This window comes from Aotus nancymaae, unplaced genomic scaffold (assembly GCF_030222135.1).
Source record: "Aotus nancymaae isolate 86718 unplaced genomic scaffold, 86718_ANA_hifiasm-v0.15.2.pri h1tg000028l, whole genome shotgun sequence".
NCBI classification, from domain to species: domain Eukaryota; kingdom Metazoa; phylum Chordata; class Mammalia; order Primates; family Aotidae; genus Aotus; species Aotus nancymaae.
In genome coordinates, this window is record NW_026988441.1 from 27630014 (window position 1) to 27657251 (window position 27238).

The 27238-nt window shown below is 53.0% G+C and overlaps 1 protein-coding gene across 1 annotated transcript; it reads right to left on the reverse strand.

Annotated features, from left to right (window-relative positions):
- Positions 1 to 873: 873 nt before the first annotated feature.
- Positions 874 to 22251, reverse strand: SLC5A5 (solute carrier family 5 member 5). Its single transcript, XM_021669179.2, has 15 exons — positions 21895 to 22251; positions 20673 to 20738; positions 20335 to 20386; positions 20141 to 20208; positions 18375 to 18529; positions 16834 to 16974; positions 16606 to 16735; positions 14136 to 14224; positions 12715 to 12827; positions 12568 to 12638; positions 10744 to 10830; positions 10464 to 10660; positions 7637 to 7761; positions 5110 to 5225; positions 874 to 1258 (listed from the first exon to the last, which is right to left on the reverse strand). The coding sequence occupies exons 1-15, from the start codon at positions 22249 to 22251 to the stop codon at positions 1094 to 1096; spliced, it is 1932 nt and encodes a 643-aa protein (XP_021524854.2). The 3' UTR covers positions 874 to 1093.
- Positions 22252 to 27238: the final 4987 nt, after the last annotated feature.

Genomic DNA, 27238 nt, shown 5'->3' on the forward strand with positions numbered 1-27238 from the left:
CTTCTCTCTCAGCCTCAGTTTCTCTGCCTCTGAAACGGAGCACAAGGAGGTCAGGCCTGAGGACCTCCAAAATGCTTGCTAAGGTTAAACACAGGCTGGGCACAGTGGCTCTGGCTGGGCGTGGTGGCTCACACCTGTAATCCCAGCACTTTGAGAGGCTGAGGCAGGTGGATTACTTGAGGTCAGGAGTTCGAGATCAGCCTGACCAATATGATAAAACCCTGTCTCTACTAAAAATACAAAAATTAGGTGGGTGTGATAGTGGGCGCCTGTAATCCCAGCTACTTGGGAGGCTGAGGCAGCAGAATTGCTTGAACCTGGGAGGCAGAGGTTGCAGTGAGCCGAGATCTCACCATTGCACTCCAGCCTAGGTGACAAGAGCTAAACTCTGTCTCAAAAAATAAAATAAGGTTAAACACATTTCAAGTAAGAGCTGGGGTCTTTCTCAGATCCTGATGTTAGGTCTGGGAGCTTCCTATGTTGTCCAGAGGAACTCTAACATCTTTCTATCATAGATTGAGAAAAACGGTAGGCTGGGCACAGTGGCTCATGCCTGTAATCCCAGCACTTTGAAAGGCCGAGGTGGGTGTATCACTTGAGGTCAGGAGTTCAAGACTAGACTGACCGACATGGTGAAATCCTGTCTCTACTAAAAATACAAAAAGTTAGCCGGGCATGGTGGCACATGCCTGTAATCCCAGCTACTTGGGACGCTGAGGCAGGAGAATTGCTTGAACCTGGGAGGCAGAGGTTGCAGTGAGCTGAGATCATGCCACTGCACTCCAGCCTGGACAACAAGCAAGATTCCATCTCAAAAAAAAAAAAAAAAAAAAAGAGAAAAACCCAGCTTTATTTTGGGGGAGCCATCAGGGCTACAGCATCTAACACTAGGGACAGTTGAAGCAGGGCGCTGGATTTAAAACATGACCTCCCGGAGGCAGGGCCTTGCCTCTTCCCATAGGGTAGGGCCTATAATCCTGAACTCATTTGCATACAAGACAATCCAGCCAATTGGAGCCGAGGTTGTGAGCCGTGGTCTGGGATTGGCCCCTCCTGAGGTTCCACCCCAGGGCATCAGTCCCGTGGCCCGTCCTCAGAGGTTTGTCTCCCGCTGGTCTTGACCACCATCATATCCACTGCAGGCGGTCCAGGAGCCCACCCCCTCCGGCTCCTTCTGCCCCAGGAAAAACAGACGGTCCTCATTGGTGGGCAGGAAGCCAGGGGGCTTCTTGGTTCCAGGGGGGAGTTCTTCAGGACCCTGGGGAAAGTGGGGAAGAGAGACCCCATCAGAGACCCTGTCCCCGCCCTGTTCAGTGTCAGCTCATCTCCCAGATGGGGCCACTGATGAACTGGCGGGCTGGGGCCTGCACAGAATTGCACGATTGCCCCTTGTTCAGTGCACCGGCCAGTCTTGCCCCTCTGCCTCCAAAATTTCCGTGAGCTTCTCTACATGTCACCTACAGCCCAGGCCATCAGCGCTTTCTCAGATGCCTGCCTCAGTTCCTCCCTCCTCTCTCTGCTTCTCTGCCCCTTCACCTTCAGGAAAATAAATATTTCTGGCCAGACACGGTGGCTCGCCCCTGTAATCCTAGCACTTTGGGAGGCCAAGGTGGGCAGATCACTTGAACCCAGGAGTTTAAGACCAGGCTGGCCAACATGACGAAACCCCATCTCTACCAAAAATACAAAAATTAACCGGACATGGTGGTGCATGCCCGTAATCCCAGCTACTCAGGAGGTTGAAAGATGGGAGAAATTCTTGGGACATGGAGGTCGAGGCTGCAGTGAGCCATGATCATGACACTGTACTCCAGCCTGGGCAATAGAGTGAGACCCTATCTCAAAAAAAAGAAAAAGAAAAAGAAAGACAACAAAAAAAGAAAAATAAAATAATAAAGAACAAAAAAATGAAGAGAGAGAGAGAGAAAGAAAAGAAAAGGAGGAAGGGAAGGGAGGGGAGGAGAGGGGAGGGGAAAGATAAATTCTTCTCCAGGGGAGTGGGGAGGGAGGGGAGGGGAGGGGGGAGGGTAGAGAAGAGAAGGGAGGGAAGGGAGGGGAGGGAGGGGAGGGGAGGGGGGAAGGCAGGGGAGGGGAGGGGAGGGGGGAAGGCAGGGGAGGGGAGGGGAGGGAAGGAAGGGAAGGCAGAGGAGGAGAGGGGAGGGGAGCGGAAGAAAAGATAAATACCTCTCCAGGGCAGCTGTAGGGAACTTTAAAGCCCTTCAGCCAAACCCCTCCCCTCCCCAATCCCCTTTTCAGTCAGATCTGTTCCTGTCTGTGGCAGGTTCCTTCTCCAAACTCAGGGTCAATCAATGTCACCTCTCCCACAAGGCCACCCCTGACTTCCCTGGCTAAAGTTGCTCCCCATCACAGCATCCAGTTTCATTGTCCTTTAAATGCTTATCATGCTGAGACCCTACATGTTTCTCTCTCTTTTTTAATCACTCCCGCTGTGCCACCCGCCTGCATGTTTCTCTTTAGTTTTCTTTCTCCTTCCTTTCTTCCTTTCCTTCTTCCTCCCTCCTTCCTCCCCTTTCTTTCCTTCTTTCTTCTCTCTCTCTTTTCCGTTTCTTTCTCTCTCTCTTTTCTTTCTCCCACCCTCCCTCCCTCCTTCCCTCCCTTTTCTCTTGCTTTCTTGCTTTCTTTCTGTCTTTCTCTTTCTCTCTCTTCATTTTCTTTCTTTCTGATGGTGTCTTGCTCTTGTTGCTGAGGCTGGAATGCAATGGTGCAATCTCGGCTCACTGCAACCTCTGACTCCTGGATTCAAGCGATTCTCCTGCCTCAGCCTACCGAGTAGCTGGTTCTACAGGCGCATGTCAGCACACCCGGCTAATTTTTGTATTTTTAGTAGAGACGGTTTCACCATGTTGGCCAGGATGGTCTTGAACTCCTGACCTCAGGTGATCCACCCACCTAGGCCTCCCAAAGTGCGGGGCTTATAGGCATGAGCCACCACACCCAGTTCTTCCCTCCCTTCACTCCTTCTTTCCTTCCTTCCTTCCTTCCTTCCTTCCTTCCCTCCCTCCCTTTTTGATGAAATCTCGCTCTGTCACCCAGGCTGGAATGCAGTGGCACAATCTCAGCTCACTATAACCTTTGCCTCCTGGGTTCAAGTGTTCAATTTTCCTGCCTCAGCCTCCCAAGTAACTGGGATTACAGGCACATGCCACCATACCCAGCTAATTTTTGTACCTTTACTAGAGACGGGGTTTCGCCATGTTAGATAGGCTGGTCTCGAAATTGTGGCCTCAAGCGATCTGCCCGCCTGGACCTCCTAAAGCTCTGGGATTACAGGCATGAGCTACCATGCCAGGTCTGACAGCATCTGGTTTTATTAGCTTTTGAATGCTTATCACATGCTAGGATCCTACATGTGCCGGGCACGGTGGCTCAGGCCTGTAATCCCAGCACTTTGGGAGGCCGAGGCAGGCGGATCACAAGGTCAGAAGTTCAAGACCAGCGTGGCCAAGATGGTGAAACCCTATCTCTACTAAAAACACAATAATTAGCCGGGCGTGGTGGCAGATGCCTGTAATCCCAGCTACTCGGGAGGCTGAGGCAGGAGAATTGCTTGAACCCGGGAGGTGGAGGTTGCAGTGAGCCAAGGTTGTGCCATTGCACTCCAGCCTGGGTGATAAAGTGAGACTCTGTCCTCCCAAAAAAAAAAAAAAAAAAAACTAACATGGGGAGAAATGCCAGATGTAGGTGATGGGGGGATGGATGCAGCAAACCACATTGCCATGTGTGTACCTATGCAACAATCCTGCATGATCTGCACATGCACTCCAGAACCTAAAGTACAATAAAAAAACAACAACAAAAAAACCTTCAGATCCTACATGTCTCTCTTTTTAGTTTTCACCTGCCCCTGCTAGATGAGGGTGGGGTGGGGGGGCTCAGACCCCAGCTTAGAGCAGGACTGGGTACACAGCAAGTGCTCAATAAATGAGAGAATGGAACAGGGAATCCAAAACGGGGTGAAGGCCTGGGATCAGGTCCCCCAGGGACAGCCTTTTCCAAACTCTGGGAATTCACAAAGCAACCACGCAGCTTTAGCCAAAATCGGTCGACCATCTGTTGTGTTTCTTATGTAAGATATTTCCCCCAAGTTGACTCACTTTTGAATTAAGTAATTTTATTTTAAGAAGAGACTTTACATCAGTACCCTAACGGCATACCAGTTTCACCTGCCAAAGACTGGAAGTCACTGTAAAAACAGATAACCACAAAAAGGAATAGTATTAAACTTTGTTCAGTCCTCATGAAGTGAGACAATAAAAGCTTGAAGATGAGGCCGGGTGCAATGGTTAACGCCTGTCATCCCAGCACTTTGGGAGTCCAAGACAGGTGGATCATTTGAGGTCAAGAGTTTGAGACCATCCTGGGCAACATGGCAAAACCCCGTCTGTACTAAAAATACAAAAATTAGCTGGATATGGTGGCATGTACCTGTAGTACCAGCTACTCAGGAGGCTGAGGCAGGAGAATTGGCTGAACCCAAGAGGTGGAGGTTGCAGTGAGCCAAGATTGCACCACTGCACTCCAGTCTGGGCAACAGAGCAAGACTCTGTCTCAAAAAACAAACAAAAAGGAATAGTATTAAGCTCTGTTCAGTCCTTGTGAAGGGAGATAATAAAAACTGTTGATGATGAATCTGCTCCCGGCTGGGTGCAGTGGCTCACACCTGTAATTCCAGCACTTTGGGAGGCCAAGGTGGGCGGATCACCTGAGGTCAGGTGTTCGAGACTAGCCTAGCCAACACGGTGAAACCCCGTCTCTACTAAAAATACAAAAAATAGCCGGGCATGGTGGCAAGTGCCTATAATCCCAGCTACTTGGGAGGTTGAGGCAGGAGAATTGCTTGAACCCAGGAGGTAGAGGTTGCAGTGAGCTGAGATTGTGCCACTGCACTCCAGCCTGGGTGACAGAGTGAGACTCTGTCTCAAAAAAAAAAAAAAAAAAAAAAAAAAAAAAGATGAATCAGCTCCCAACAGAGTCTTTTGACTAGAGAGAATGAGAGATAAAGAGACACTACATCTCTCCCTTGAGCTATGGTCATGCCCCAAAGCCACTTGGCTGCCTCTAGCTCTGGGAACCCGGCCTAAGACTGACCTTGACCAAGTTGTCATCCAGGATGGCCACTTCTTCCTTGGGGGCCACTGATGCTGACTGCTGTGCAAGGTCCCACCATAACAATCCCGGGGCCAGGGCACTGCGCTTGGTGGGGCCTGAGAGGTGGGGAGAAATGAAGAAATCCAGGCATTGAATGAAGGGGGTGATGGGGGTTGGAGACCAGATGCTGAGAAGGAAAAAGGAGATCCCTGGACTATGAAGTCTAATAGGCTCCACTGAGGGACCCTGGCAAGCCTCTGAGCTTCAATTTCCTCATCTACACAGTGAAGTTGTAATAAAACATCAGTGAGGCCAGGCACAGTGGCTCATGCCTATAATCGCACCTTGGGAGTTTAAGGTGATAGGATTGCTTGGAGTTGCCCAGTAGTTGGAGACCAGTCTAGGCAACATAGCAAGACCCCATCTCTACAAAATATTTTTTAAAATTAGCCAGGCATAGTGGCACGTGCCTCTAGTCTCAGCTACTTGGGAGGCTGAGGCAGGAGGATCGCTTGAGCCCAAGAGGTTGAGGCTGCAGTGAGCCGTCATTGTGCACTCCAGCCTGGTGACAGAGACCCTGTTTCAAAAACAAAACAAAGCAAACAAGAACAGTGGAGGTTGGGCACGGTGGCTCACATCTGCAAACCCAGCACTTTTGAAGGCCGACGTGGGGATCACTTGAGGTCAGGAGTTCGAGACCAGCCTGGCCAACATGGTGAAACTCCATTTCTACTAAAAGTACAAAAATTAGCCAGGTGTGTTGGTGGGTGCCTGTAATCCAGCTACTTGGGAGGCTGAGGCAGGAGAATCGCTTGAACTCGGGAGGCAGAGGTTGCATGAGCCAAGACCGCGCCATTGCGCTCCAGCCTGGGAGACAAGAGTGAAACTCCATCTCAAAAAACAAAACAAAACAAAACAAAACAAAACAAAACAAAACAAAACAACAAAGACATTAATTGATGGCAGGGAGGGTCCAGCCTGACAGGATTCCTTTCACTGCGGTATCCCCAGTACCTAAAATAGCACCCAGCACAGAGGAAGACTCGATAAAGTCCTGATGAATGTGAAGTCTGAGACTCAAGAAGTGTGAGCAGGTACTGCTATCACTGCTGATTTCCCCCTCTTTGTCTCCTTCTACTTTTCTGTGGAATTTAGAATTCCCTAAGAAGTGTGGAGTCACCGGCAGCCTTAGGAGAAGATATTTCAGCACCAGGGATAGCGCCGCCCGCCCCATCCCACATCCTCTGCTGAGGACTTAATCTTGTGGGAGATAGGAGTTGGAGGCGATGCCTCAAGTTTCTGCCTCTGCAAAACAGGGCAAGCTCTGACAGGTGGAGGGTTGACAAGAAAGCGACATAGCGTTAAAGGATGTAAATGTGAGCCTGGCATATTGGCGCGCGCCTGTAGTCTCAGCTACTCAGGAGGATGAGGTGGGAGGATTGCTTTCAGCTCAAGAGTTGAAGGTTGCAGTGAGCCATGGTTGTGCCACTGCACTCCCGCCTGGGTAACAGAGTGAGAGCTGTTTTTTTTTGTTTTTGTTTTTGTTTTTGTTTTTGTTTTGAGATGGAGTCTCACTCTGTCGCCCAGGGTGGAATGCAGTGACCCAATTTCGTCTCACTGAAACCTCCACCTCCCGGGATCAAGCAATTCTCTTACCTCAGCCTCCCGAGTAGCTGGGATTACAGGAGCCAGTCACCATACCCAGCTAATTTTTTTGTATTTTTAGTAGAGACGGGGGTTTCACCATGTTGGCCAGGCTGGTCTCCAACTCCTGACCTCAGGTGATCCACCTGCCTCGGCCTCCCAAAGTGCTGAGATTACAGGCATGAGCCACCACACCCAGCCGACTCCATCTCTTAAAAGAAAAAAAAAATATATATATATATATATATATATATGTATATATATGTATACACACACACACACATAAGTACATAGTCATAATACATACGTATATAATTTCTTTTATGTATATATTCATAATTTGTATATATAATTTCTTTTATGTATGTATATCTACATCAAAGAAAAGTGTATATGTATATGTACACACACACATACACACACACACTTTTTTTTTCCTTTTTAAAAAAATAGGGTACAGCCCAGGTGTGGTGGCTCACATCTCTAATCTTAGTACTTTGGGAAGCCGAGGTGAGCAGATCACTTGAGCCCAGGAGTTCAACACACATGGCGAAACTCCATCTCTTCTAAAAATCCAAAATTAGCTAGGCGTGGTGGTGCACACTTGTAATCCCAGCTACTCAGGAGGCTGAGACATGAGAATCGCTTGAACTCGGAAGGTGGAGGTTGTGATGAGTCAAGATCGTGCCATTGCACTCCAGCCCAGGCAACAAGAGCAAAACTCCGTCTAAAACATAATAATAATAATAACATGCAAATATGTACAGCACACAGTGGTAGCTCGGCCAATGGGAGCATCCCTTCTCCCCTCCCTGCTGGGTGGAGCCTTGTGGCAGAGAGATGAATGGGGTGACTTCTAAGCCCACAGGCTCTATCTGCCTACCTGTCAGGCAGCTGATGAGGGCTCCGCATAGCACAGTGGTCAGTGTGCCCAGCGCACCATAATAGAGATAGGAGATGGCATAGAAGCTGTCAGCTAAGGCGGGGCGGCTGGCGTCCATTCCTGAGCTGGGGGTTGGGAGAGACAGAGTTGAACCTCCTCTTTTATTCCTTGTCTGCACTCAAAAGCTGTTCCCACATCACTCCCTACTTCCTTTCCCCAATTGCCATGGCCTAGCACACACCTCCATTGCTGTCTGCCCAGACCTGTGCAGTAGCCAATGGTCCTTCCCTCCAGGTATCCCATCCCCACCCCAGACGTCATCCTCTACACACAGCCAGAGGGTGCATTACTAAAATGTAACTCAGATCACCTCCTGCTGCTGCCCATCACCCTCTGTGGCTCCCTGTCACCCTCAAAATCAAACCAAATTAAACTCTCAGAAGAAGACATAGGTGGGAATCTTCATGACTGCAATTGTTTCTTAGATATAATCAAAAGCAAAAGCCCACCAAGAAAAAAATAAATAAATTGGACTTCATCAAAAATTAAAAATTTCTGGCTGGGTGTGGTGGCTCATGCCTGTAATCCCAACAATTTGGGAGGTCAAGGCAGGTGGATCACCTGAGGTCAGGAGTTTGAAACCAGCCTGGCCAACATGGTGAAACCCCATCTCTACTAAAAATACAAAAATTAGCTTGGCATGGTGGTGTACACCTGTAGTCCCAACTACTCAGGAGGCTGAAGTGGGAGAATCCCTTGAACCTGGGAGGTGGAGGTTGCAGTGAACTGAGTTCCCATCACTGCACTCCAGCCTAGGCAACAGAGCGAGACTCCATCACACACACACACACACACACATACACACACACACACACAATTTCTGTGCATCAAAGATCAAAGGATTCTATCGAGAGAATGAAAACAACCTACAGAATGGGAGAAAATATCACATGCAAATTATACATCTGATGGGGCTTGTACCCAGAATATATAAAGATATAAAAATATATAAATTATAACTCTCAACAATGAAAAGACAAATCATTCAATTTAAAATTGGGCAAACGGCTTTTTTTTTTTTTTTAATTTGAAACAGGGTCTTGCTGTTGCCCAGGATGTAGTGCAGTGGTGGGATCATGCCTCACTGTAGCCTCAGCCTCCCAGGCTCAAGCAATCATCCTGCCTCAGCCTCCTGAGCAGCTGAGACTACAGGTGTGCACCACCACGCTCAGCTACGTTTTTCATTTTTATTTTTGTAGAGATGGGGTCTTTCTATGTTGCCCAGACTGGATGGGCAAAGGGTTTAAATAGACATTTATCCAAAAAAGATACACAAATGGCCAATACACACATGAAAAGATGCTCAACAACCTCACACATCAGGGAAATGCAAATCATTTGTGATGCCACGATCGTATCACTTCACACCCACCAGGATGGAGAAAAAGGAGTATTGGCGAGGACGTGGAGAAGTTAGAATCCTCATAAGTTGCTGGTGGGAATATAAAATGATGCAGCTGCTGTGGAAAACAGTCTGGTAGTTCCTCAAAAAGTTAAACATAGGCCACGCATGGTGGCTCAGGCCTGTAATCCCAGCACTTTGGGAGGCCGAGGCATGTGGATCACCTGAGGTCAGGGGTTTGAGACCAGCCTGGCCAACATGGTGAAACCCCTTCTCTACTAAAAATACAAAAATTAGCAGGCTATTAGTGGTGTGCGCCTGTAATCCCAGATACTTGGGAGGCTGAGGCAGGAGAATCGTTTGAACCCAGGAGGCAGAGGTTACCCGGCCTAAATGCCACTTTAAAATGGCTAATTTTCTCTCAATAAAAAATAGAATCAAACCTAATTCTGGGCTTCCCTCAAGCTGGGAGGATTGCTTGAGCCTGAGAGGTTGAAGCTGCAGTGAGCTGGGACTGCACCACTGCACTCCAGCTTGGATAACAGAGCGAGACTGTCTCAGGAAAACAAAACAAAAAAAGTATTAACTTCCAGCCGGCAGTGGCTCATGCCTGTAATCCCAGCACTTTGGGAGGCTGAGGTGGGTGGATCACCTGAGGTCGCGAGTTCGAGACCAGCCTGACCCACATGGAGAAACCCCGTCTCTACTAAAAATAGAAAATTAGCTGGGCGTGGTGGCACATGCCTGTAATCCCGGCTACTCGGGAGGCTGAGGCAGGAGAATCGCTTGAACCTAGGAGGTGGAGGTTGCAGTGAGTCGAGATCTCGCCATCACACTCCAGCCTGGGCAACAAGAGCAAAACTCCGTCTCAAAAAAGTACTAACTTCCTCTGGCTGCACCACGTGTCCTACCCATCTCTCCTCCCATTAAATGCACCCTAACCTCAGTGTAGCTGGACTGGGACCAAACTGAATGTGGCCTCAGGGCCTTTGCACCTGCGATTCCCTCCACCGGGAATGCATTTTACTAATCAGGCTTCTTTTTTTTTTTGAGACGGAGTTTCGCTCTTGTTACCCAGGCTGGAGTGCAATGGCGCGATCTCGGCTCACCACAACCTCCGCCTCCCGGGTTCAGGCAATTCTCCTGCCTCAGCCTCCTGAGTAGCTGGGATTACAGGCGCGCACCACTATGCCCAGCTAATTTTTTGTATTTTTAGTAGAGACGGGGTTTCACCATGTTGACCAGGATGGTCTCGATCACTTGACCTCGTGATCCACCCGCCTCGGCCTCCCAAAGTGCTGGGATTACAGGCGTGAGCCACCGCGCCCGGCAAATCAGGCTTCTTATGCAGAGTGCAGGGCATTTAAGTTTCCCTTTAAGATCACACCATCCCAGGCTCGCGTTCCCCCTACCAAGTCGACTCACCTGGGGGCCCTGCTGGAGTCGTTAACAGGGAGGCGAGACGGGTCCAGGAGGCCAGAGGCGTTGGCTGAGAGAGCCACGCAGCGGGCAGCCGACGACGGCAGGACCCTCATGGTCTGCTCGCTAGGTGGGTACAGGGTGGCGCCCAGGGCCACCCACAGCGACAGCGCCAAGCCCGCGGCCAGTCCCGAGAGGACGCCCTGGGGGCGGAGCCGGCGTCAGGGGAAGGGCGGGGGCTGTCCGGCCACGCCCCCTCCCCGCCCCTCGCACCGCCCCCACTCACCGGGGTGTTACAGGCGGGCAGGAACATTCCCAAGATGAAGGCTCCGAGGAGGGGGCCGCTGATGACTCCCATGACCGTGAAGGAGCCCTGGGAGAGTAGGTGGGAGTGGGGCTGAGGGCGGAGCCCTCCCACTCCTCCGGGCCTCAGTTTACCCGCTGGGAAAGCGAGACCTCAACTCCACTGTGGGTCCCAAGGACTCCTCTGTGCCTCAGTTTCCTAAAAGGGACAGAACCTCCGCCCCCGTTCCTGCCTCTCTCTCCTGGAGTGGAGGTGAAGATACTGATTATTTCCTGGGGGTGGCAGTCCCACCCCTAAGCCCGGGAGCCCTTTTCTTTTCCTTCTTCTTCTTCTTCTTTTTTTAATTGAGACAGTCTCCCTCTGCTTGCTGCCCAGGCTGGAGTGCCGTGGCACAATCTCGGCTCACTGCAACATCTGTAGGGAGGCCCTTTCTGCCTCCAGGCCGCCACCCCCCACCTCCCAATTCCCCTAGCCCAAGCTAGGACTTAGTTCTTAAACAGAACTTAGTTCTTAATCTCAGCGACTTGGAAGGCTGAGGCAGGAGGTCGCTTGAGGCCAGGAGTTCAAGACCAGTCTAGGCACAAAGCGAGACCTTTAAAATTTTAAAATTTTAAAAAAAGTTTTAAAATTAGCCAGGCCAGGCACGGTGGCTCACACCTGTAATCCCAGCACTTTGGGAGGCAGAGGCAGGCAGATCACTTGAGGTCAGGAGTTCGAGACCAGACTGGCCAACATGGTGAAATCTAATAAAAATACAAAAATATGCTGGGCGCGGTGGCTCAAGCCTGTAATCCCAGCACTTTAGGAGGCCGAGGCAGGTGGATCACGAGGTCAAGAGATCGAGACCATCCTGGCCAACATGGTGAAACCACGTCTCTACTAAAAATACAAAAATTAGCTGGGCGTGCACCTGTAGTCCCAGCTACTTGGGAGGCTGAAGCAAGAGAATTGCTTGAACCCAGGAGGCGGAGGTTGCAGTGAGCTGAGATTGCGCCACTGCACTCCAGCCTGGCGCCTGGCAACAGAGTGAAACTCTGTCTCAAAAAAAAAAAAAAAAAATTAGCCGGGCATGGTGGCATACACATGTAATCCCAGCTACTCTGGAGGATGAAGCAGGACTGCTTAAACCCAGGAAGTGGAGGCTGCAGTGAGCTGAGATCATGCTTCTGTACTGTAGCCTGGGCAACAGAGCAACACTCTGTCTCAAAAAAAAAAGAATAAAAAAGAGCTGGGCATGGTGGCTCATGCCTGTAATCCCAGCACTTTGGGAGGCTGAGGCAGGTGGATCATGAGGTCAAGAGATTGAGACCATCCTGGCCAACATGGTGAAACCCCATCTCTACTAAAAGTACAAAAATTAGCCAGGCGTGGTGGCTGTCGCCTGTAGTCCCAGCTACTTAGGGAGCTGAGACAGGAGAATTGCTTGAACTCAGGAGGCGGAGGTTGCAGTGAGCTGAGATCGCGCCACTGCACTCCAGCCTGGTAACAGAGCAAGACTCCATCTCAAAAAAGAAAAAGAAAAAGGGGAAAAAAAAATAGCCAGGCATGGTGGCACACATCTGTAACCCCAGCTACTTGGGAGGTTGAGGTGGAAGGATGGCTTGAACCCAGGAATTGGAGGCTGCAGTGAGCTATGATCGGGCCTCTGTACTCCAGCCTGGAACAACACAGTGAGACCCCATCTCAAAAAAAAAAAAAATAAGTAAGTTCTGCTGTTGACACATGTGACCTCTCTGAGCCTCAGTTCAATGGGAAAGATGCCCCACCTCTCAGGGAGAACAGGGCAGGGGGCAGGTGGGGTCTCACCTGGAGGACGCCTCCCCCAAGCAGCGAGGACAGAGCCGCCACGGTGAGACAGGCTGAGCCATAGATGAGTGCTGTAGCAGACAGGGGTGGCACGGTCACGGGGAAGAGACTGCCCTGGCCTCCCACCCGGGTCTCCCTGAAACTCACAGAGTCCCTTGGAGATAATCACGAGTTTCCTGGGCGCCAGGCTCCGCTGCCGCGGTTTGATGAGATCTTCTACAGTGACAGCAGCCATGGCATTGATGCTGGTGGATGCTGTGCTGTGTGGGGAAGGCGGCGGGGGGTCCTCAGGCCACATGGAGAGACCGTCCACACCATCTGGCTTGCCAGACCCCACCCAGCCTGAGGGCAGAGGTGTGGGTAACCCAGTGCTGCCAAGGTGAAGGAGATATCCATCCCTCCCCTCCCCGAAGACCTGAGACAGCCCCACTGGAGCAAGGACACCTGTGACCAAGGGCAGGCGGGACAGTCAGGTTCCTGGTTCCAGAGGGACTGCAGTCACAGGTGGGAGATTCACAAAAGGGACAGTGAGGGTGGCTGACCAGAAGTCCCCAAAGATTGGTAACCACCTGAGTGTATGGCCTGGGAGGGCAGGAGCAGGGGGCTGCTTGGTCATGGCTGTGCCCCAGGGTTTAGAACAACAGAAACTGGGCCGGGCGTGGTGGCTCATGCCTGTAATCCCAGCACTTTGGGAGACCAAGGTGGGCAGATCACCTGAGGTCATGAGTTCGAGACCAGCCTGGCCAACATGGTGAAACCCCATCTCTACTAAAAATACAAAAATTAGCTGGAGATGGTGGCATGTGCCTGTAATCCCAGCTATTTGGGAGGCTGAGGCAAGAGAATTGCTTGAACCTGGGAGGTGGAGGTTGCAGTGACCCGAGATCACACCATTGCACTCCAGCCTGGGTGACACAGCAAGACTCCGTCTGAAAAAAAAAAAAAAAAAGAACTGGCCAGGCACAGTGGCTCACGCTTATAATCCAACCACTTTGGGAGGCTGAGGTGGGTGGATCACCTGAGGTCAGGAGTTTGACATCAGACTGACCAACATGGAGAAACCCTGTCTCTACTAAAAATACAAAATACAAAATTAGGTGGCGTATGCCTGTAATCCCAGCTACTTGGGAGGCTGAAGCAGGAAAACCACTTGAAGCCGGGAGGTGGAGGTTGTGGTGAGCCAAGATCATGTCATCGCACTCCAGCCTGGGCCACAAGAGCAAAACTCTGTCTCAAAATAAATTAAAAAAATAGTACCTGTCATATAGTAGATGCTCAATAAATATTTGTCTGAGGGAGGAAGGAAAGAAGGAAGAAGAAGAGAGGAGAGTCAGGCATCAGGTGTGGTCCTCACAAGTGATAAGAAGGTAAACATCCTGCAGCTGGGGTCCCTGTGCCCAGGCTGTGCTCTCTGCCAGCACATGCCTGAGCTGTCTGCTAGAGACCGAGTAGGAACTGGGAATGATGGCCAGGTCCAGAACATTCCATGCCCCAGGGGGATGGCAGTTGGGGACGAGGAGGCTCCCAGGGGCTTAAATAACACTTGATGAACAAGCAGGGGTGCTCACCTGAGGGTGCCGCTGTAAGCACATGCCAGGAAGAGCCCGGGGACTCCAGGCAGCCCCTCGAAGATGTCCAGCACCAGCAGAGGCATGTACTGCGGAGAATTGGGGGTCAGCCTCCCAGACAGCAGCACCCCGAGGGCAGGGGCTTCCATCTGTCCTGACTCTGCACATCCCCAGCACCCAGGACAGACAGGACTCACGGTGAGGATTTAATGTGCATGTGGTTTTTGTTTGTGGGTTTTGTTTTATTTTGAGACAAGGTTTTGCTTTGTTGCCCAGGCTGGAGTGCAGCGGCACAACTGTGGCTCGCTGCAGCCTAGTACTCCTGAGCTCAAGTGATCCTCCCGCCTCAGCCCCACCCCCAGTAGCTGAGATCACAGGTGTGTGCCACCATGCCTGGCTAATTTTTAAAAAATTTTTGTGGCCGGGTGTGGTAGCTTACGCCTGTAATCCCAGCACTTTGGGAGGCCGAGGCGGGTGGATCACGAGGTCAAGAGATCGAGACCATCCTGGTCAACACGGTGAAACCCCGTCTCTACTAAAAATACAAAAAATTAGCTGGGCATGGTGGCGCGTGCCTGTAATCCCAGCTACTCAGGAGGCTGAGGCAGGAGAATTGCCTGAACCCAGGAGGCGGAGGTTGCAGTGAGCCGAGATCGCGCCATTGCACTCCAGCCTGGGCAAGAAGAGCGAAACTCCGTCTCCAAAAAAAAAAAAAAAAAAAATTTGTGTAAAGATGGAGGTTTGGCCAGGTGCGGTGGCTCCTGCCTGTAATCCCAACATTTTGGGAGGCTGAGGTGGGTGGATCACTTGCCCTCAGGAGTTCACGACCAGCCTGGCCAACATGGTAAAACTTCTTCTCTATCAAAAACACAAAAATTAGCTGGGTGTGCTGGTTTGCGCCTGTAGTCTCAGCTACTTGGGAGGCTGAGACATGAGAATCGCTTGAATCTGCGAGGCAGAGGTTGCAGTGAGCAGAGATAGATCCACTGCACTCCCGCGAGCACAACACAGCAAGACTCCATCTCAAAAAAAAAAAAAAAAAAAAAGTGGGGCCCAGTGGCTCATGCCTGTAATCCCAGCACTTTTGGAGGCTGAGGTAGGCGTTTGAGGTCAGGAGTTTGAGACCAGCCTGGCCAACATGGCGAAAACCCATCTCTACTAAAAATATAAAAAAATTATCTGGGCTTGGTAGCACACACCTGTAATCCCAGCTACTTGGGAGGCTGAGGCAAAAGAATGGCTTAAGCCTGGGAGGCAGAGGTTGCAGCGAGCTGAGGTCGTACCACTGCACTCCAACCTGGGCAACACAGCGAGACTCTGTCTAAAAAAACAATGATGTAAAGATGGGGTCTCCCTGTGCTCAGGCTGTAATGTGCGCTGATTGATCGACTGCATGAACCTGAGAACTGCCACTGAGCCCCACAGTGTACTGAGCCTGTGATCCCAGGGAGGGAGCGACCTGTGTCATCCCCATTTTACTGACGAAGACTGTGAGGCAGAGAGCTACCATCCCTGCCTGAAGTTACACACTCCGGCAGTCCTGGGTCTGACCTCCAGAAAGGACTGCGGATGGGATGGTCCCCTGTAACCTCTGCTAACTCTGAACCCCATGGTCAGAACTCTAGTTGGGGTGTGACCTAGGCATGGGTCCTGGTGCCGCCCCCCTAACTTGCCCGTTGACTTCAGGCAGTTACTTCCCTCCAAGCCTCAGTTTCCTCATCTGTAAAGTGGGAGCCATGACCACCTTGCCTTTCTCAGAAGAAAGATCAGATGGGGAACTAGCTGCTGGTGAAGGGAACAGCATTGTGCACAGAGTAGACGCTTGGGACATGGGAGACCGGAGCTGGCCATTCTTCTTATCACCAACATGATTCGTTCCTGCTGGATCTCAGCTTTTGTTTTTGTTTTTGTTTTTGAGATGGAGTCTCTCTCTGTCGCCCAGGCTGGAGTGCAGTGGCAGGATCATGGCTCACTGCAACCTCTGCCTCCCAGGTTCAAGAGATTCTCCTGCCTCAGTCTCCTGAGTAGCTGGGATTACAGGCACTGGCCACCACACCCAGCTAATTTTTTGTATTTTTTTTTTTTTTTTTAGTAGATACAGGCTTCACTATGTTGGCCAGATTGGTCTCAAACTCCTGACCTCATGATCCACCCACCTCAGCCTCCCAAAGTGCTGGGATTACAGGCATGAACCACCACACCCAGCTAATTTTGTATTTTTAGTAGAGACAGGGTTTCACCATGTTGGCCAGGCTGGTCTCCAACTCCTGATCTCAGGTGATCCACCCGCCTTGGCCTCCCAAAGTGCTGGGATTACAGGCGTGAGCCACCGTGCCCGAACTCCTCTGAGCTCTTTCCTGCCTCTCCGCTTTGCACAGGCCAGTCTCTCTGCTAGGAATGCTCTTCAACCTCAACCCCACCAAGGTGGTTGGGGAGTGCAGAGCCGACCAGGAGCCTCGGTGGGACTCACCTGGTCTGGGGCGGAGATGCGCCCCACAAGGAGGGGGTCACAGTCAGAGTAGAACACAAACATGACGATGCCACAGCAGGCGGCACTGGACACGATCAGGAACAGGCCCACCTGGTTGATGAGCAGGGCCCTGCGGGGAGAGGTGGCCTCAGGCTTAGGGGACAGCCTCAGGCTGGTGGAGGGGCAGCATGTCCCAGAAACCCCCGCCCTGCTCCCCGAAACACTCACAGCTTGGCCTGCTTCTCTGTGCGGCAAGCCACGTAGCGCTGCACCTGCGCCTGGTTCACACCGTACATGGAGAGCCACACCAACGTGCCACCCACCACAAAAGTCCAGAATGTATAGCGGCTCCTCGGGTCAGGGTTAAAGCTGGGTGGGGACAGGGCAAGTCAGACACGTGGAGATGTCTCACTGACTCCACCCTCCTAAGGGCCCAGGTAGCACTTCTGGACCTTGTTGGGGACATTTGGAGTGGATTTTGTCAGTCGGGCACAGTGGCTCATGCCTGTAATCTCAGCACTTTGAGAGGCTCAGGTGGATGGATCACCTGAGGTCAGGAGTTCAAGACCAGCCTGGCCAACATGGTGAAACCCTGTCTCTACAAAAATAGAAAAATTAGGCTGGGTGCAGTGGCTCATGCCTGTAATCCCAGCACTTTGGGAGGCTGAGGCAGGCGGATCACGAGGTCAAGAGATCGAGACCATTCTGGTCAACAAGGTGAAACCCTGTCTCTACTAAAAATACAAAAATTAGCTGGGCGTGGTGGCGCACGACTGTAGTCCCAGCTACTCGGGAGGCTGAGGCAGGAAAATTGCTTGAACCCAGGAGGTGGGAGGCTGAGAATTGCTTGAACCTGGGAGGCGGAGGTTGCAGTGAGCCGAGATGGCGCCATTGCACTCTAGCCTGGGCAACAAGAGCGAAACTCCATCTCAAAAAGAAAACAAAAAAGCTGGACATGATGGCAGGTGCCTGTAATTCCAGCTACTTAGGAGGCTGAGGCGGGAGAATTGCTTGAACCTGGGAGGTGGAGATTGCAGTGAGCCAAGATCACACCATTGCACTCCAGCCTGGGTGACAGAGCAAGTCTTCGTCTCAAAAAATAATAATAATAAATGAATTAAATTAAAAATAAATGGAGTGGGTTTTGAAGTATGCACAGGAATTTACCGGATTGAAAATTCATGTGTTCGTTTACTGAATCATCTATGTGTGCCCTCAAAAACCATTTTTTCTGTGTCTAGCCGGGAGTTCAGAGTGGCTTTAGCTGCCAGTCTGGGCTGAGGGGAGGAGCAGAGAGCAGGAGCCAGGAGAGGCGAGGCCGGGGGAGCGGTGAGGGCCTTCTGGAGAGGGAGGCATTGGCTGACTTCTCCCAGGCACAAACAGATCCCAGAGCCCAGCCCAACCCCATCCTGTTTTTTTATTTTTTTGTGGGGGAGGGGGTGGCTGGGACAGGGTCTCGCTCTGTCATCCAGGCTATAGTGCAGTAGGGTGATCTCAGCTCACTGCAGCTTCTGCGTCCCGGGCTCAAGCAATCCTCCAGCCTCAGCCTCCCAAGTAGCTGGGACCACAGGCGCACACCATGACACCCAGCTAATTTTTGTATTTATGTAAAGATGGGGTTTCACCGTGTTGCCCAGGCTGGTCTCGAACTCCTGAGCTCAAGTGATCCACCGGTCTCAGCCTCCCAAAGTGCTGGGATGATGGGCGTGATAAACTGTGCCCCGGTCCCAGCCCCATCCTGCTGCAGTATCCTCTGCATTTTCACTCACTCCATCAGGTTGATCCGAGAGTGGTTCTGGGCCAGCGTGAGCACGTGGCGGGGCCCTCCCACAAGCATGACGCCGCGGGCCAGGACAACCCAGAAGCCACTTAGCATCACCACCACCTGGAACACATCAGTCCAGACCACAGCCTTCATGCCGCCCTGCAGGATGGGAGAGAGAGAGGGAGAGCGGCTGTTAAATGGGGGGTCTGGCTGTGGCTAACCCTACCTGGCCTTTAGCGGTGCGTGGGACCGATGCCCTTCTATGTCTCAGCTTCCTCATCTGTAAAGTGGGATTAATAATAATACCTTCTCCCTGTGTTGTTGCAAGAATTAAGTACGTTATTTTATTTTTAAAGAAAGGGTCTCTCTCTATTGCCCAGGCTGGAGTGCAGTGGTGTGATCTCAGCTCACTGCAGCCTGGAACTCTTAGGCTCAAGTGATCCTCCTGCCTCAGCCTCCAGAGCAGCTGGGCTACAGTGGGTGCCACCATGCCCGACTAATTTAAAAAAATTTTTGTAGAGGTGGGGGGGTTTCGCCGGGCGCGGTGGCTCACACCTGTAATTCCAGCACTTTGGGAGGCCAAGGCGGGTGGATCACGAGGCCAAGAGATCGAGACCATCCTGGTCAACATGGTGAAACCCCGTCTCTACCAAAAATACAAAAAATTAGCTGGGCATGGTGGCGCGTGCCTGTAATCCCAGCTACTCAGGAGGCTGAGGCAGGAGAATTTCCTGAACCCAGGAGGCGGAGGTTGCGGTGAGCCGAGATCGCGCCATTGCACTCCAGCCTGGGTAACAAGAGCGAAACTCCGTCTCAAAAAAAAAAAAAAAAAAAAAAAAAAGAGATGGGGGGGGTTTCATGATGTTGCCCAGGCTGGTCTCGAACTCCTGGCCTCAAGTGATCCTCCTACTTTGGCCTCTCAAAGTGCTGGGATTACAGGTATGAGCCACTGTGGCCAGTAGAATTAAACAAGTTAATAAGTGAAAAAGATTTGGAACCTGACATGACACATGCGAGTGTCAGTTAGTGATTGCTGCCATTACTATTATTATGATTGATTGATTGATTGATTTAGAGGCGGAGTCTCGCTCTGTCGCCCTGGCTGGAGGGCAGTGGCGCAATCTCCGCTCACCGCAACCTACGCCTCCCAGCTTGAAGTGATTTTCCTGCCTCAGACTCCCGAGAAGCTGGGATCACAGGCGTGCGCCACTGCGCCCGGCTAATTTTTGTATTTTTTGTAGAGACGGGGTTTCGCCATGTTGTCCATGCTGGTCTCCAACTCCTGACCTCAAGTGGTCCGCCTGCCTCTGCTTCCCGAAATGCTGGGATTACAGATGTGAGCCACCGCGCCCGGCCACCATTACTATTATTATCACTTTGATAACAATATCACTATCAAGGTCAGACCTCAGCCAGCCAAAGGTAGCCCTCCCTGGGAACTCAGCCAGCCCTAAGCTGAAGCGGGAGCTCATTTCCTGCTGGTCGGGAAGCCAGAAGAGGTGGAAGCCTGGAGCTGATGGGGCTTGGAGAGGTGGGAGAGAGACGCAGAGGATGAGGTCGGAGTACCTGGATCCAGCCATGCTGAAGCTGCCATATCTCTAGATTCTCAGCAATAAAATCTTTCAGATCACTTTTCATTATAAAGATGAGGACAGTGGAACAGCTGGGACAGAGACTTCCTCGGGAGAAAGGGGCAAGCCCAGAATCTTCCCACAAGAGACCCAGTGGGCCTGATCCCCCATATGGAGTGGGTTCCCCGGGGCCACTCACCACAGCTGTGTAGAAAGTGCAGATAATTCCAGTGGACAGGAGCGACGCCCAGATGTCCAGCCCGGTCACTATGCAAAAAGAGTCCCCCCGTTAGGCCTCTGGGCGGGGCACAAACTTGGTCCCCAGCGTCTCGGGTCCTCCTCTCCCTCCCTTCCTCCTCCCAGACACCTTCCCTTGATCTCCCAGAGTCACACCTTGGTTCAGGATGAGGGCCGGTGCGTAGATGACGATGCCGGTGTACAGCATCTGTAGACAGAATGTGGGACAGGTGAGCAGGGGGCGCGTCTGGGACAGTTGGGGATGGGGAAGGGAGGAGGAAGGGTGGTCCCAGCATATGGGCGGGGCAGATAGGCCGGGTCTTGCAGAGTGGAGGCGTGGTCAGGCCGGGTGTGGTATGGGAGGGGACTGGTGGGCGGTGCCAGAACGGGAGCGTGGGCGGGTCCTGGGCGGGGCCACGCGGGTTGGGGCGGGGCCTTGAATAGTGGAGGCGGGGCTAGTGAAGGCTGACGCTTGCAGGGCCGAGGCCGCTCACCGTGGCAACAATATACTGCACAGTCCCGCAGAGCCGCACCGCGCGGCTGAAGCGCAGCTCCAGGTACTGCAAGGAGGGACTCGAGGTCACCTAGACAGGCCCTACCCGGGGGCCGAGGCCTCTGGGGTCCCTCGCCCGCTCTCTAGGTGGGCCCCTCCCTCCGGAGGCCAACCGCGCTCGCGGGATTCTTGCACGCGGGGGCCCCGCCGCAAGGACACACCTGTGTACGTGTGCCATCCCATGCCTGTGCTTACGCCGTGGACCGGGAGGACCGGTCCATGCGTGTGCACCCGCCCTCCCACTTGCGCCTGACGGGTGCGGGCTCCCGGAGCGGCCACTGCTCCTCGGACGCCGAGGTAGCCCGCAAGCGCACAGTGTAGACAGTGCCCGGGGCCAATGGTGTTGACCGCCTAGGATTTACCGGTCACGATTTTTTTTTCCTTTGAGACAAGAGTTTCGCGCTGTCGCCCAGGCTGGAGTGCAGTGGCGCGATCTCGGCTCACTGCAACCTCCCGGGTTCAAGCAATTCTCTTGCCTCTGCCTCCCAAGTAGCTGGGATTACAGGTGCCCGCCACCACGCCCGGCTAATTTTTTTATTTTTAGTAGAGACAGCTTTCACCACGTTGGCCAGGCTGGTCTCGAACCCCTGACTTCAAGTGATCCGTTCACCTCGGCCTCCCGAAGTGCTGAGATTACAGGCGTGAGCCACAGCGCCTGGCCTGGTCACTATTTTAATTGCTTTACCCTCTCCCCTGGAGGGAGGTGCTGTGATTCGCCCGGCTGGACATCCGAGGAACCTGAACAGGAGGCACGCCCCTTGCCCAAGATAGAAGAAAGCAGTGAAGCCGGGTTTCGAACACCGGAGCCGTCAGCAGTCCCTTCTAGCGCGCACACGTGGGTCTGCATGCTGGGGCAGGTGGGAGGCAGGTGTGTGACTGTCCACACTTCAGTACACACCTGGTCGAGCCGGGTCCGGCCCACGCACTTCCACCGAAGGACCAGGACGCCAGGCCCTCTCTTCCTCCTTCCTGCCCCTCGCCCGGCGCCTGCGGCCTCTTCCCAGAACCCTCCCCACGTGTCTGCCTAGGGGCCCCTTCCGTTAAAGTACCGAGGTGCCATCCGCGTCGTCCTGTACAGCGGCTCAAAGCCCCAGGGCCTCCCCCACACCGGGTCCCAGCACTGCCAGTGGGGCGGGTCCTGCCCCCGGGCCTCTGTCCCATACCTCATAGGTGCTGGTGAGGCCCAGGCGATAGAAGACGGGCATGAAGAGCAGGGCGGTGAGGACCGAGTTGAGAAGCTGACCCAGGCACATCCAGAGGAACTTGAGGCCATAGCGGTAGGCCTCGGACGGCACGCCCAGCACCTGTACGGCCGACATGAAGCTGGCGGAGAGCGACAGGCCCACGGGCAGGGCCGCCAGGCGCCGGCCCCCGGTGAAGAAGTCCTCGGCGCTGCGCTGCCCGCCCCGCGCCAGCCCGACCCACAGCCCGATGCCAGTGGACACCAGGAGCATGAGGGCAAAGACCCCGTAGTCCCAGGCTCCGAAGGTGGGCCGTTCCCTGGTTTCCACGGCCTCCATGAGGGCAGGTGCGGAGACCCAGCGCGTTCTCGGCCGCCCTGCGTGCTCCAGCTGAAGCCGGCAGGGGCCGAGGACGGGGCGGGCGGGTGGGAGGATGCTGAGCCGTCTGTACCCCCTCCGTCTGGGGTGGGAAGCTGCGAGAGTGGCTGGGGCTCCCTGGGTTAGGACTCTCTGGGTTGTCGCTGTCTTTGTCGGCCTCCCCGTCCCCGCTCTCTGTCTCTGCGTCTGCCCCTGCTGTCTGTCTGTCCGGCCACCTCGCCTCTCACTCAGGGTTCCGTTGTGCCATGCAGCCGGCTGTCTGTCCCTCTCCCTGGGCGCAGTGCTCAGCGCCGACAGTTGGAGGTCGCCTTGGGGCTTAAGGGAGCAGCCCGTGATTGTGGGTTGCAGATTTATTGGGCTCCCGGGTCACCGCGACTCCGCCTCCAGACTTAGGGGCGGGCAGGACCCGCACCCTTTCCGCCCTGGACTGGGATAGACAGGCTGGGACAGGTTACCTGGGTGGCTGTAGGGGGTGGTGGCGGGGAGGCCTCCCAAATGGCCCCCCATCCCCATGCACCCACTTATCCTCATCCGCCGTGATCACGACTGTCACTCTCTGCTATTGACAGGTGGGGAAATTGAGGCTCAGAGAGGGCGTGTCACTTGCCCAAGGCCACACAGCCTGCTTCAGCACTCAAAACCGCGGTGTGCTTGAATAACTTGAGCTATGGGGAGCTCACTTTCATGCAAGACTGGGGTTCACTTTCAGGGTTTCAAGGGACCCCATAAAGAAAACTTACCTGGCGTTAATCGTTTGAAGCCGGGCGGCGGAGGATGCCCTGAGCCGAGATCGTGCCATTGCACTACAGCCTGGGCGACAGAGCAAGACTCTGTCTCAAAAACAAAAAACAAAACAAACAAAAAAAAACTTACCCGGCCTTACCACCCCCGAACTGGCATGTGGGCCTACGCTTTTTCTAGAACCTTAGGGGTGGGCATCGCTGAACCCTGCTCTTGGGCTAAGCTGGGTAGGAGTCATTCAGAGCCCAAGTCCCGAGTGGGTACATACTTGGGGAAGTCTTTGCTCCTCCCTGGGCCTCAGTTTCCCCATCTGTAAACAGGGATAAAATAGTCCCTGCCTCAGAGGAATAAATGGGACCTGGTAACACAAGCCTGGTACATAAGTGCCTCATTCATTTGTTCCTTTATCATCACTTCATTCATTCATTGATTGTTGGCCCTGTGCCAGGCATACATGGATCATGGAGGTGATGGGAGCTTTCAAGGCTGTGAACCCGAATAAGCGGAGACCATGACCACTAGGGAGGTCGGGTCTGGCTCGTCCGTATCACGTAGATGAGGAAACCAAGGTTGCGGGTGGGGGATAGTCCATTGCTGGGAGTCATGCTACCATGGGGACTAAGGAGCTGTCATCTCGGGGCCCTTCTCTGAAGAACCCAGGGGGACTTTGACCTCTGGAGGTTCTGGTCTCTGGGTTCAAGTCTCAGCTTGGCCTCCAACTTTCTGAGCGACCATGCATCTCAAACTTGGTTCCCTCCTCCATAAGCTGGAGGAATCTGATTTTCTGGGGGTTGAATGAAACAGCGTTAGAGGCCCAGCATGGTGGCTCACGCCTGTAATCCCAGCACTTTGGGAGGCTGAAGTGGGAGGATCATTTGAGTCCCGGAGTTCAAGACTACCCTGGGCAACACAGTGAGACCGTGTCTGTATGAAAATACAAAAATTAGGCAGGGGTGGTAGCGCGTGCCTGTAATCCCAGCTACTCAGGAGGCTGAGGCGGGAGGATAGCTTGAGGGTGGTAGGTCAAGGCTGCAATGAGCTGTGGTGGAGAACTGCACTGCACTCCAGCCTGGGCAGCACAGCAAGACCCTGTCTCGAAAGAAAGAAAGAGAGAAAGAGAGAAAGAAAGAAAGAAAAAGAAAGAAAGCGCGTACGAGTCCTTCTCGCTAGCCTCTGCTGCCCCCTAGTGGCCTCCTCTGGGCCGCTCCAGCTGGGTGCAGCGTTTCTCCACGCGTCCCCAGGTAACCCCCGACAGTCCTCTTGCTCCCTCTCGGCTGTGCAGGGTGGGCCTGTCCTTCCCCCTGGTGCTGTGACATTGCAGCGGCTACACGGGCACCTGTTGCCTGCTGGCGAGTACCTCCTGCCCTTGCCAGGAGAGTGGGTTGAGCACCAAGTTCTTCCTCTGTCCACCCTGGTCAGCCATCCTCCTGAAAACCCGGTTGGAATAGGGGAGATCGGCCCGGCGCGGTGGCTCACGCCTGTAATCCCAACATTTTGGGAGGCCGAGGCGGACGGATCTCTTGAGGTCCGTTCAAGACCAGTCCTGCCAACATAGTGAAACGGTGTCTCTACTACAAATACAAAAATTAGAAGGGCGTGGTGGCGGGCGCCTGTAATCCCAGCTACTCGGGAGGCTGAGGTGGGAGAATCGCTTGAACCCGGGAGGCAGAGGTTGCAGTGAGCAGAGATCGCGTCACTGCACTCCAGCCTGGGCGACGGAGCGAGACTCTGAGACTCCATCTCAAAAGAAAAAAAAAAAAAAAAAGTAAAAAGTAAAAAAATAAAAATAGAAAAGGGGCGATCCCAGCGGGATCCCCCACTTGCAAAGCCCTGCCGACCAATGCAGATATATGCAAATTGTGCAAATACATGCAAATGAACCCCTTCTGTCCAGGGAAGTTCCGCGACTTCAAAGCTTCTCTTCTTCCCACTGTGGGGGGCCAGGCTGCGGCCAGAGGCTGAGAGGCTCATTCATTCAATGCTTACTGTGTGCAGGGCCCTTGGCCAGGTGCTGGGGACACAGCGTGACCCAGGTGAACCCACCCCAGGGCGGTGATGGCCCTGACCTCACCGGCAGATAAATACTCATTTCAGCCAGGCGCCGTAGCACTTTGGGAGGCTGAGGTGGGAGGATCGCCTGAGCCCAGGAGGTCGAGGCTGCAGTGAGCAGTGATCACACTACTGAATTCCAGCCTGGATAGATGAAGGCAGCCTGGAGGGTGACATGCTGAGAGGCCTCTGAGAGAGGACCTTTCCCCGGTGAACCGAGACTAACAGGCAGAGAATGAGGGAGCTTGGAGAGTGGAGGGTGCTGAGGAACCATAGGAGAGTTTGGAGCAGGAGAGGAGCCTGTGAGATTTCTACGTTCTGAAAAATGGGTCATATCCAAGTGGTGGGAGAGGGGTGGATTTGGAATGCACTTTGGAATTCCTGAGGAGGTCTGGAGTGAGGGCCCCTGCAGAGTGGGTGGGACCATCTCCAGCCCTAGGGGAGGGAATTGTGAGCCGAGAGAGGAGAAGCAGCAGAGTGGGGAGAATCAGGTCACACCTTCCGTGACTGTGATTCCAATCATAGGAGCGGGCAGCAGGAACCCAGGATGTGAGTTAGGAAGGGCCCAAGGCCGAGGCAGACAATGTGAGCAGAATGTGCAGGAATGGGAGAGTGATGGCAGTGTCGGGCGCTGTCCCCACTGCCTTGGTTCCCTGGAGATGCGGTAGGGTTTAGGGTGAGAAGTTGAGCTGTTGTGACTGCAGCATAACCTGCTGGGTGGCCCTGGACATCAATTCCCCTTCTGTGAACTAGGAGTGACAGTGGGATTTGAACCCACGCCATGGGGAGCCAGAATCTGTCCTTGAACTTCAACTCCACGCTAATAAGTGCAAACCGGCCAGTTTCGGTAGCTCATGCCTGTAATCTCGGCACTTTGGGAGGCCAAGGCAGGAGGATGGCTGGAGGCTAGGAGTTGGAGACCAGCCTGGGCAATGTAGTGAGACCCCCCAACTCTATAATTCCTTTTTTTTTTTTTAAGATGGAGTTTCGTTCTTGTTGTCCAGGCTGGGGTGCAATGGCACAATCTCAGCTCACGGCAACCTCCACCCCACAGGTTCAAACGATTCTCCTGCCTCAGCCTCCCAAGTAGCTGGGATAACAGGCGCCCACCACCTTGCCTGGGTAATTTAAAATAATTTTTTTATTTTTATTTTTAGTAGATATAGGGTTTCAACATGTTGGCCAGGCCGTTCTTAAACTCCTGACCTCAGGTGATCCACCCGCCTCTGCCTCCCAAAGTGCTAGGATTACAGGCGTGAGCCACCGTGCCCAGCCAAAAAATTTTTAAAACTAGCCAAGTTTAGCAGGGCACGGTGGCTCACACCTGTAATCCAAGCACTTTGGGAGGCAGAGGCCAGTGGATCACCTGAGGTCAGGAGTTCAAGACCAACCTGACCAACATGGAGAAACCCTCTCTACTAAAAATACAAAATAAGCCAGACATGGTGGCACATGCCTGTAATCCCAGCTACTTGGGAGGCTGAGAAAGGAGAATCGCTTGAACTGGGGAGGCAGAGGTTGCGGTGAGCCAAGATCATGCCATTGCACTCCCACCTGGGCGACAACAGCGAAACTGTGTCTCAAAAAACAAACAACAAAAAAAACCTAGCCGAGTTTGGTGGTGTGCACCTATAGTCCCAGCTACTTGGGAGGCTGAAGCAGAAGGATTGCTTGAGTTGGGGAGGTTGAGGCTGCAGTGAGCAGTGACTGTGCCACTGCATTTTAGCCTGGGTGACAGAGAAAGACTGTCTCTAAAAAGAAAAATAAATGCTAACCATTCTTCCTTGCTGCTGCTGTCTGTAAGATTTCATAATTTGACTGGGTGCGGTGGCTCAGGCCTGTAATCCCAACACTTTGGGAGGCCCAGGTGGGTGGATCACCTGAGGTTAGGAGTTCAAGAAACCCTGTCTCTACTAAAAATACAAAAAAATCAGTTGGGCATGGTAGCAGGCACCTGTAATCGCAGCTACTCAGGAGGCTGAAGTAGAAGAATTGCTTGAACCTAGGAGGCAGAGGTTGCAGTGAGCCGAGATCGTGCCACTGCACTCCAGCCTGGGCAACAGAGTGAGACTCCATCTCAAAAAAAAAAAGATTCTAGCAGGGCGCGGTGGTTCACGCCTGTAATCCCAGCATTTTGGAAGGCCGAGATGGGTGGATC

Coding starts and splice junctions, on each gene's coding strand:
- SLC5A5 (XM_021669179.2), bottom strand. CDS start 22,251: ATGGAGGCCGTGGAAACCAGGGAACGGCCCACCTTCGGAGCCTGGGAC. Junction 16,975..18,374: donor TCTCGGATCAACCTGATGGA/GTGAGTGAAAAT, acceptor GTCCCCACCCAG/CTTTAACCCTGACCCGAGGA. Junction 10,661..10,743: donor TGCCCGCCTGTAACACCCCG/GTGAGTGGGGGC, acceptor CTCCGCCCCCAG/GGCGTCCTCTCGGGACTGGC.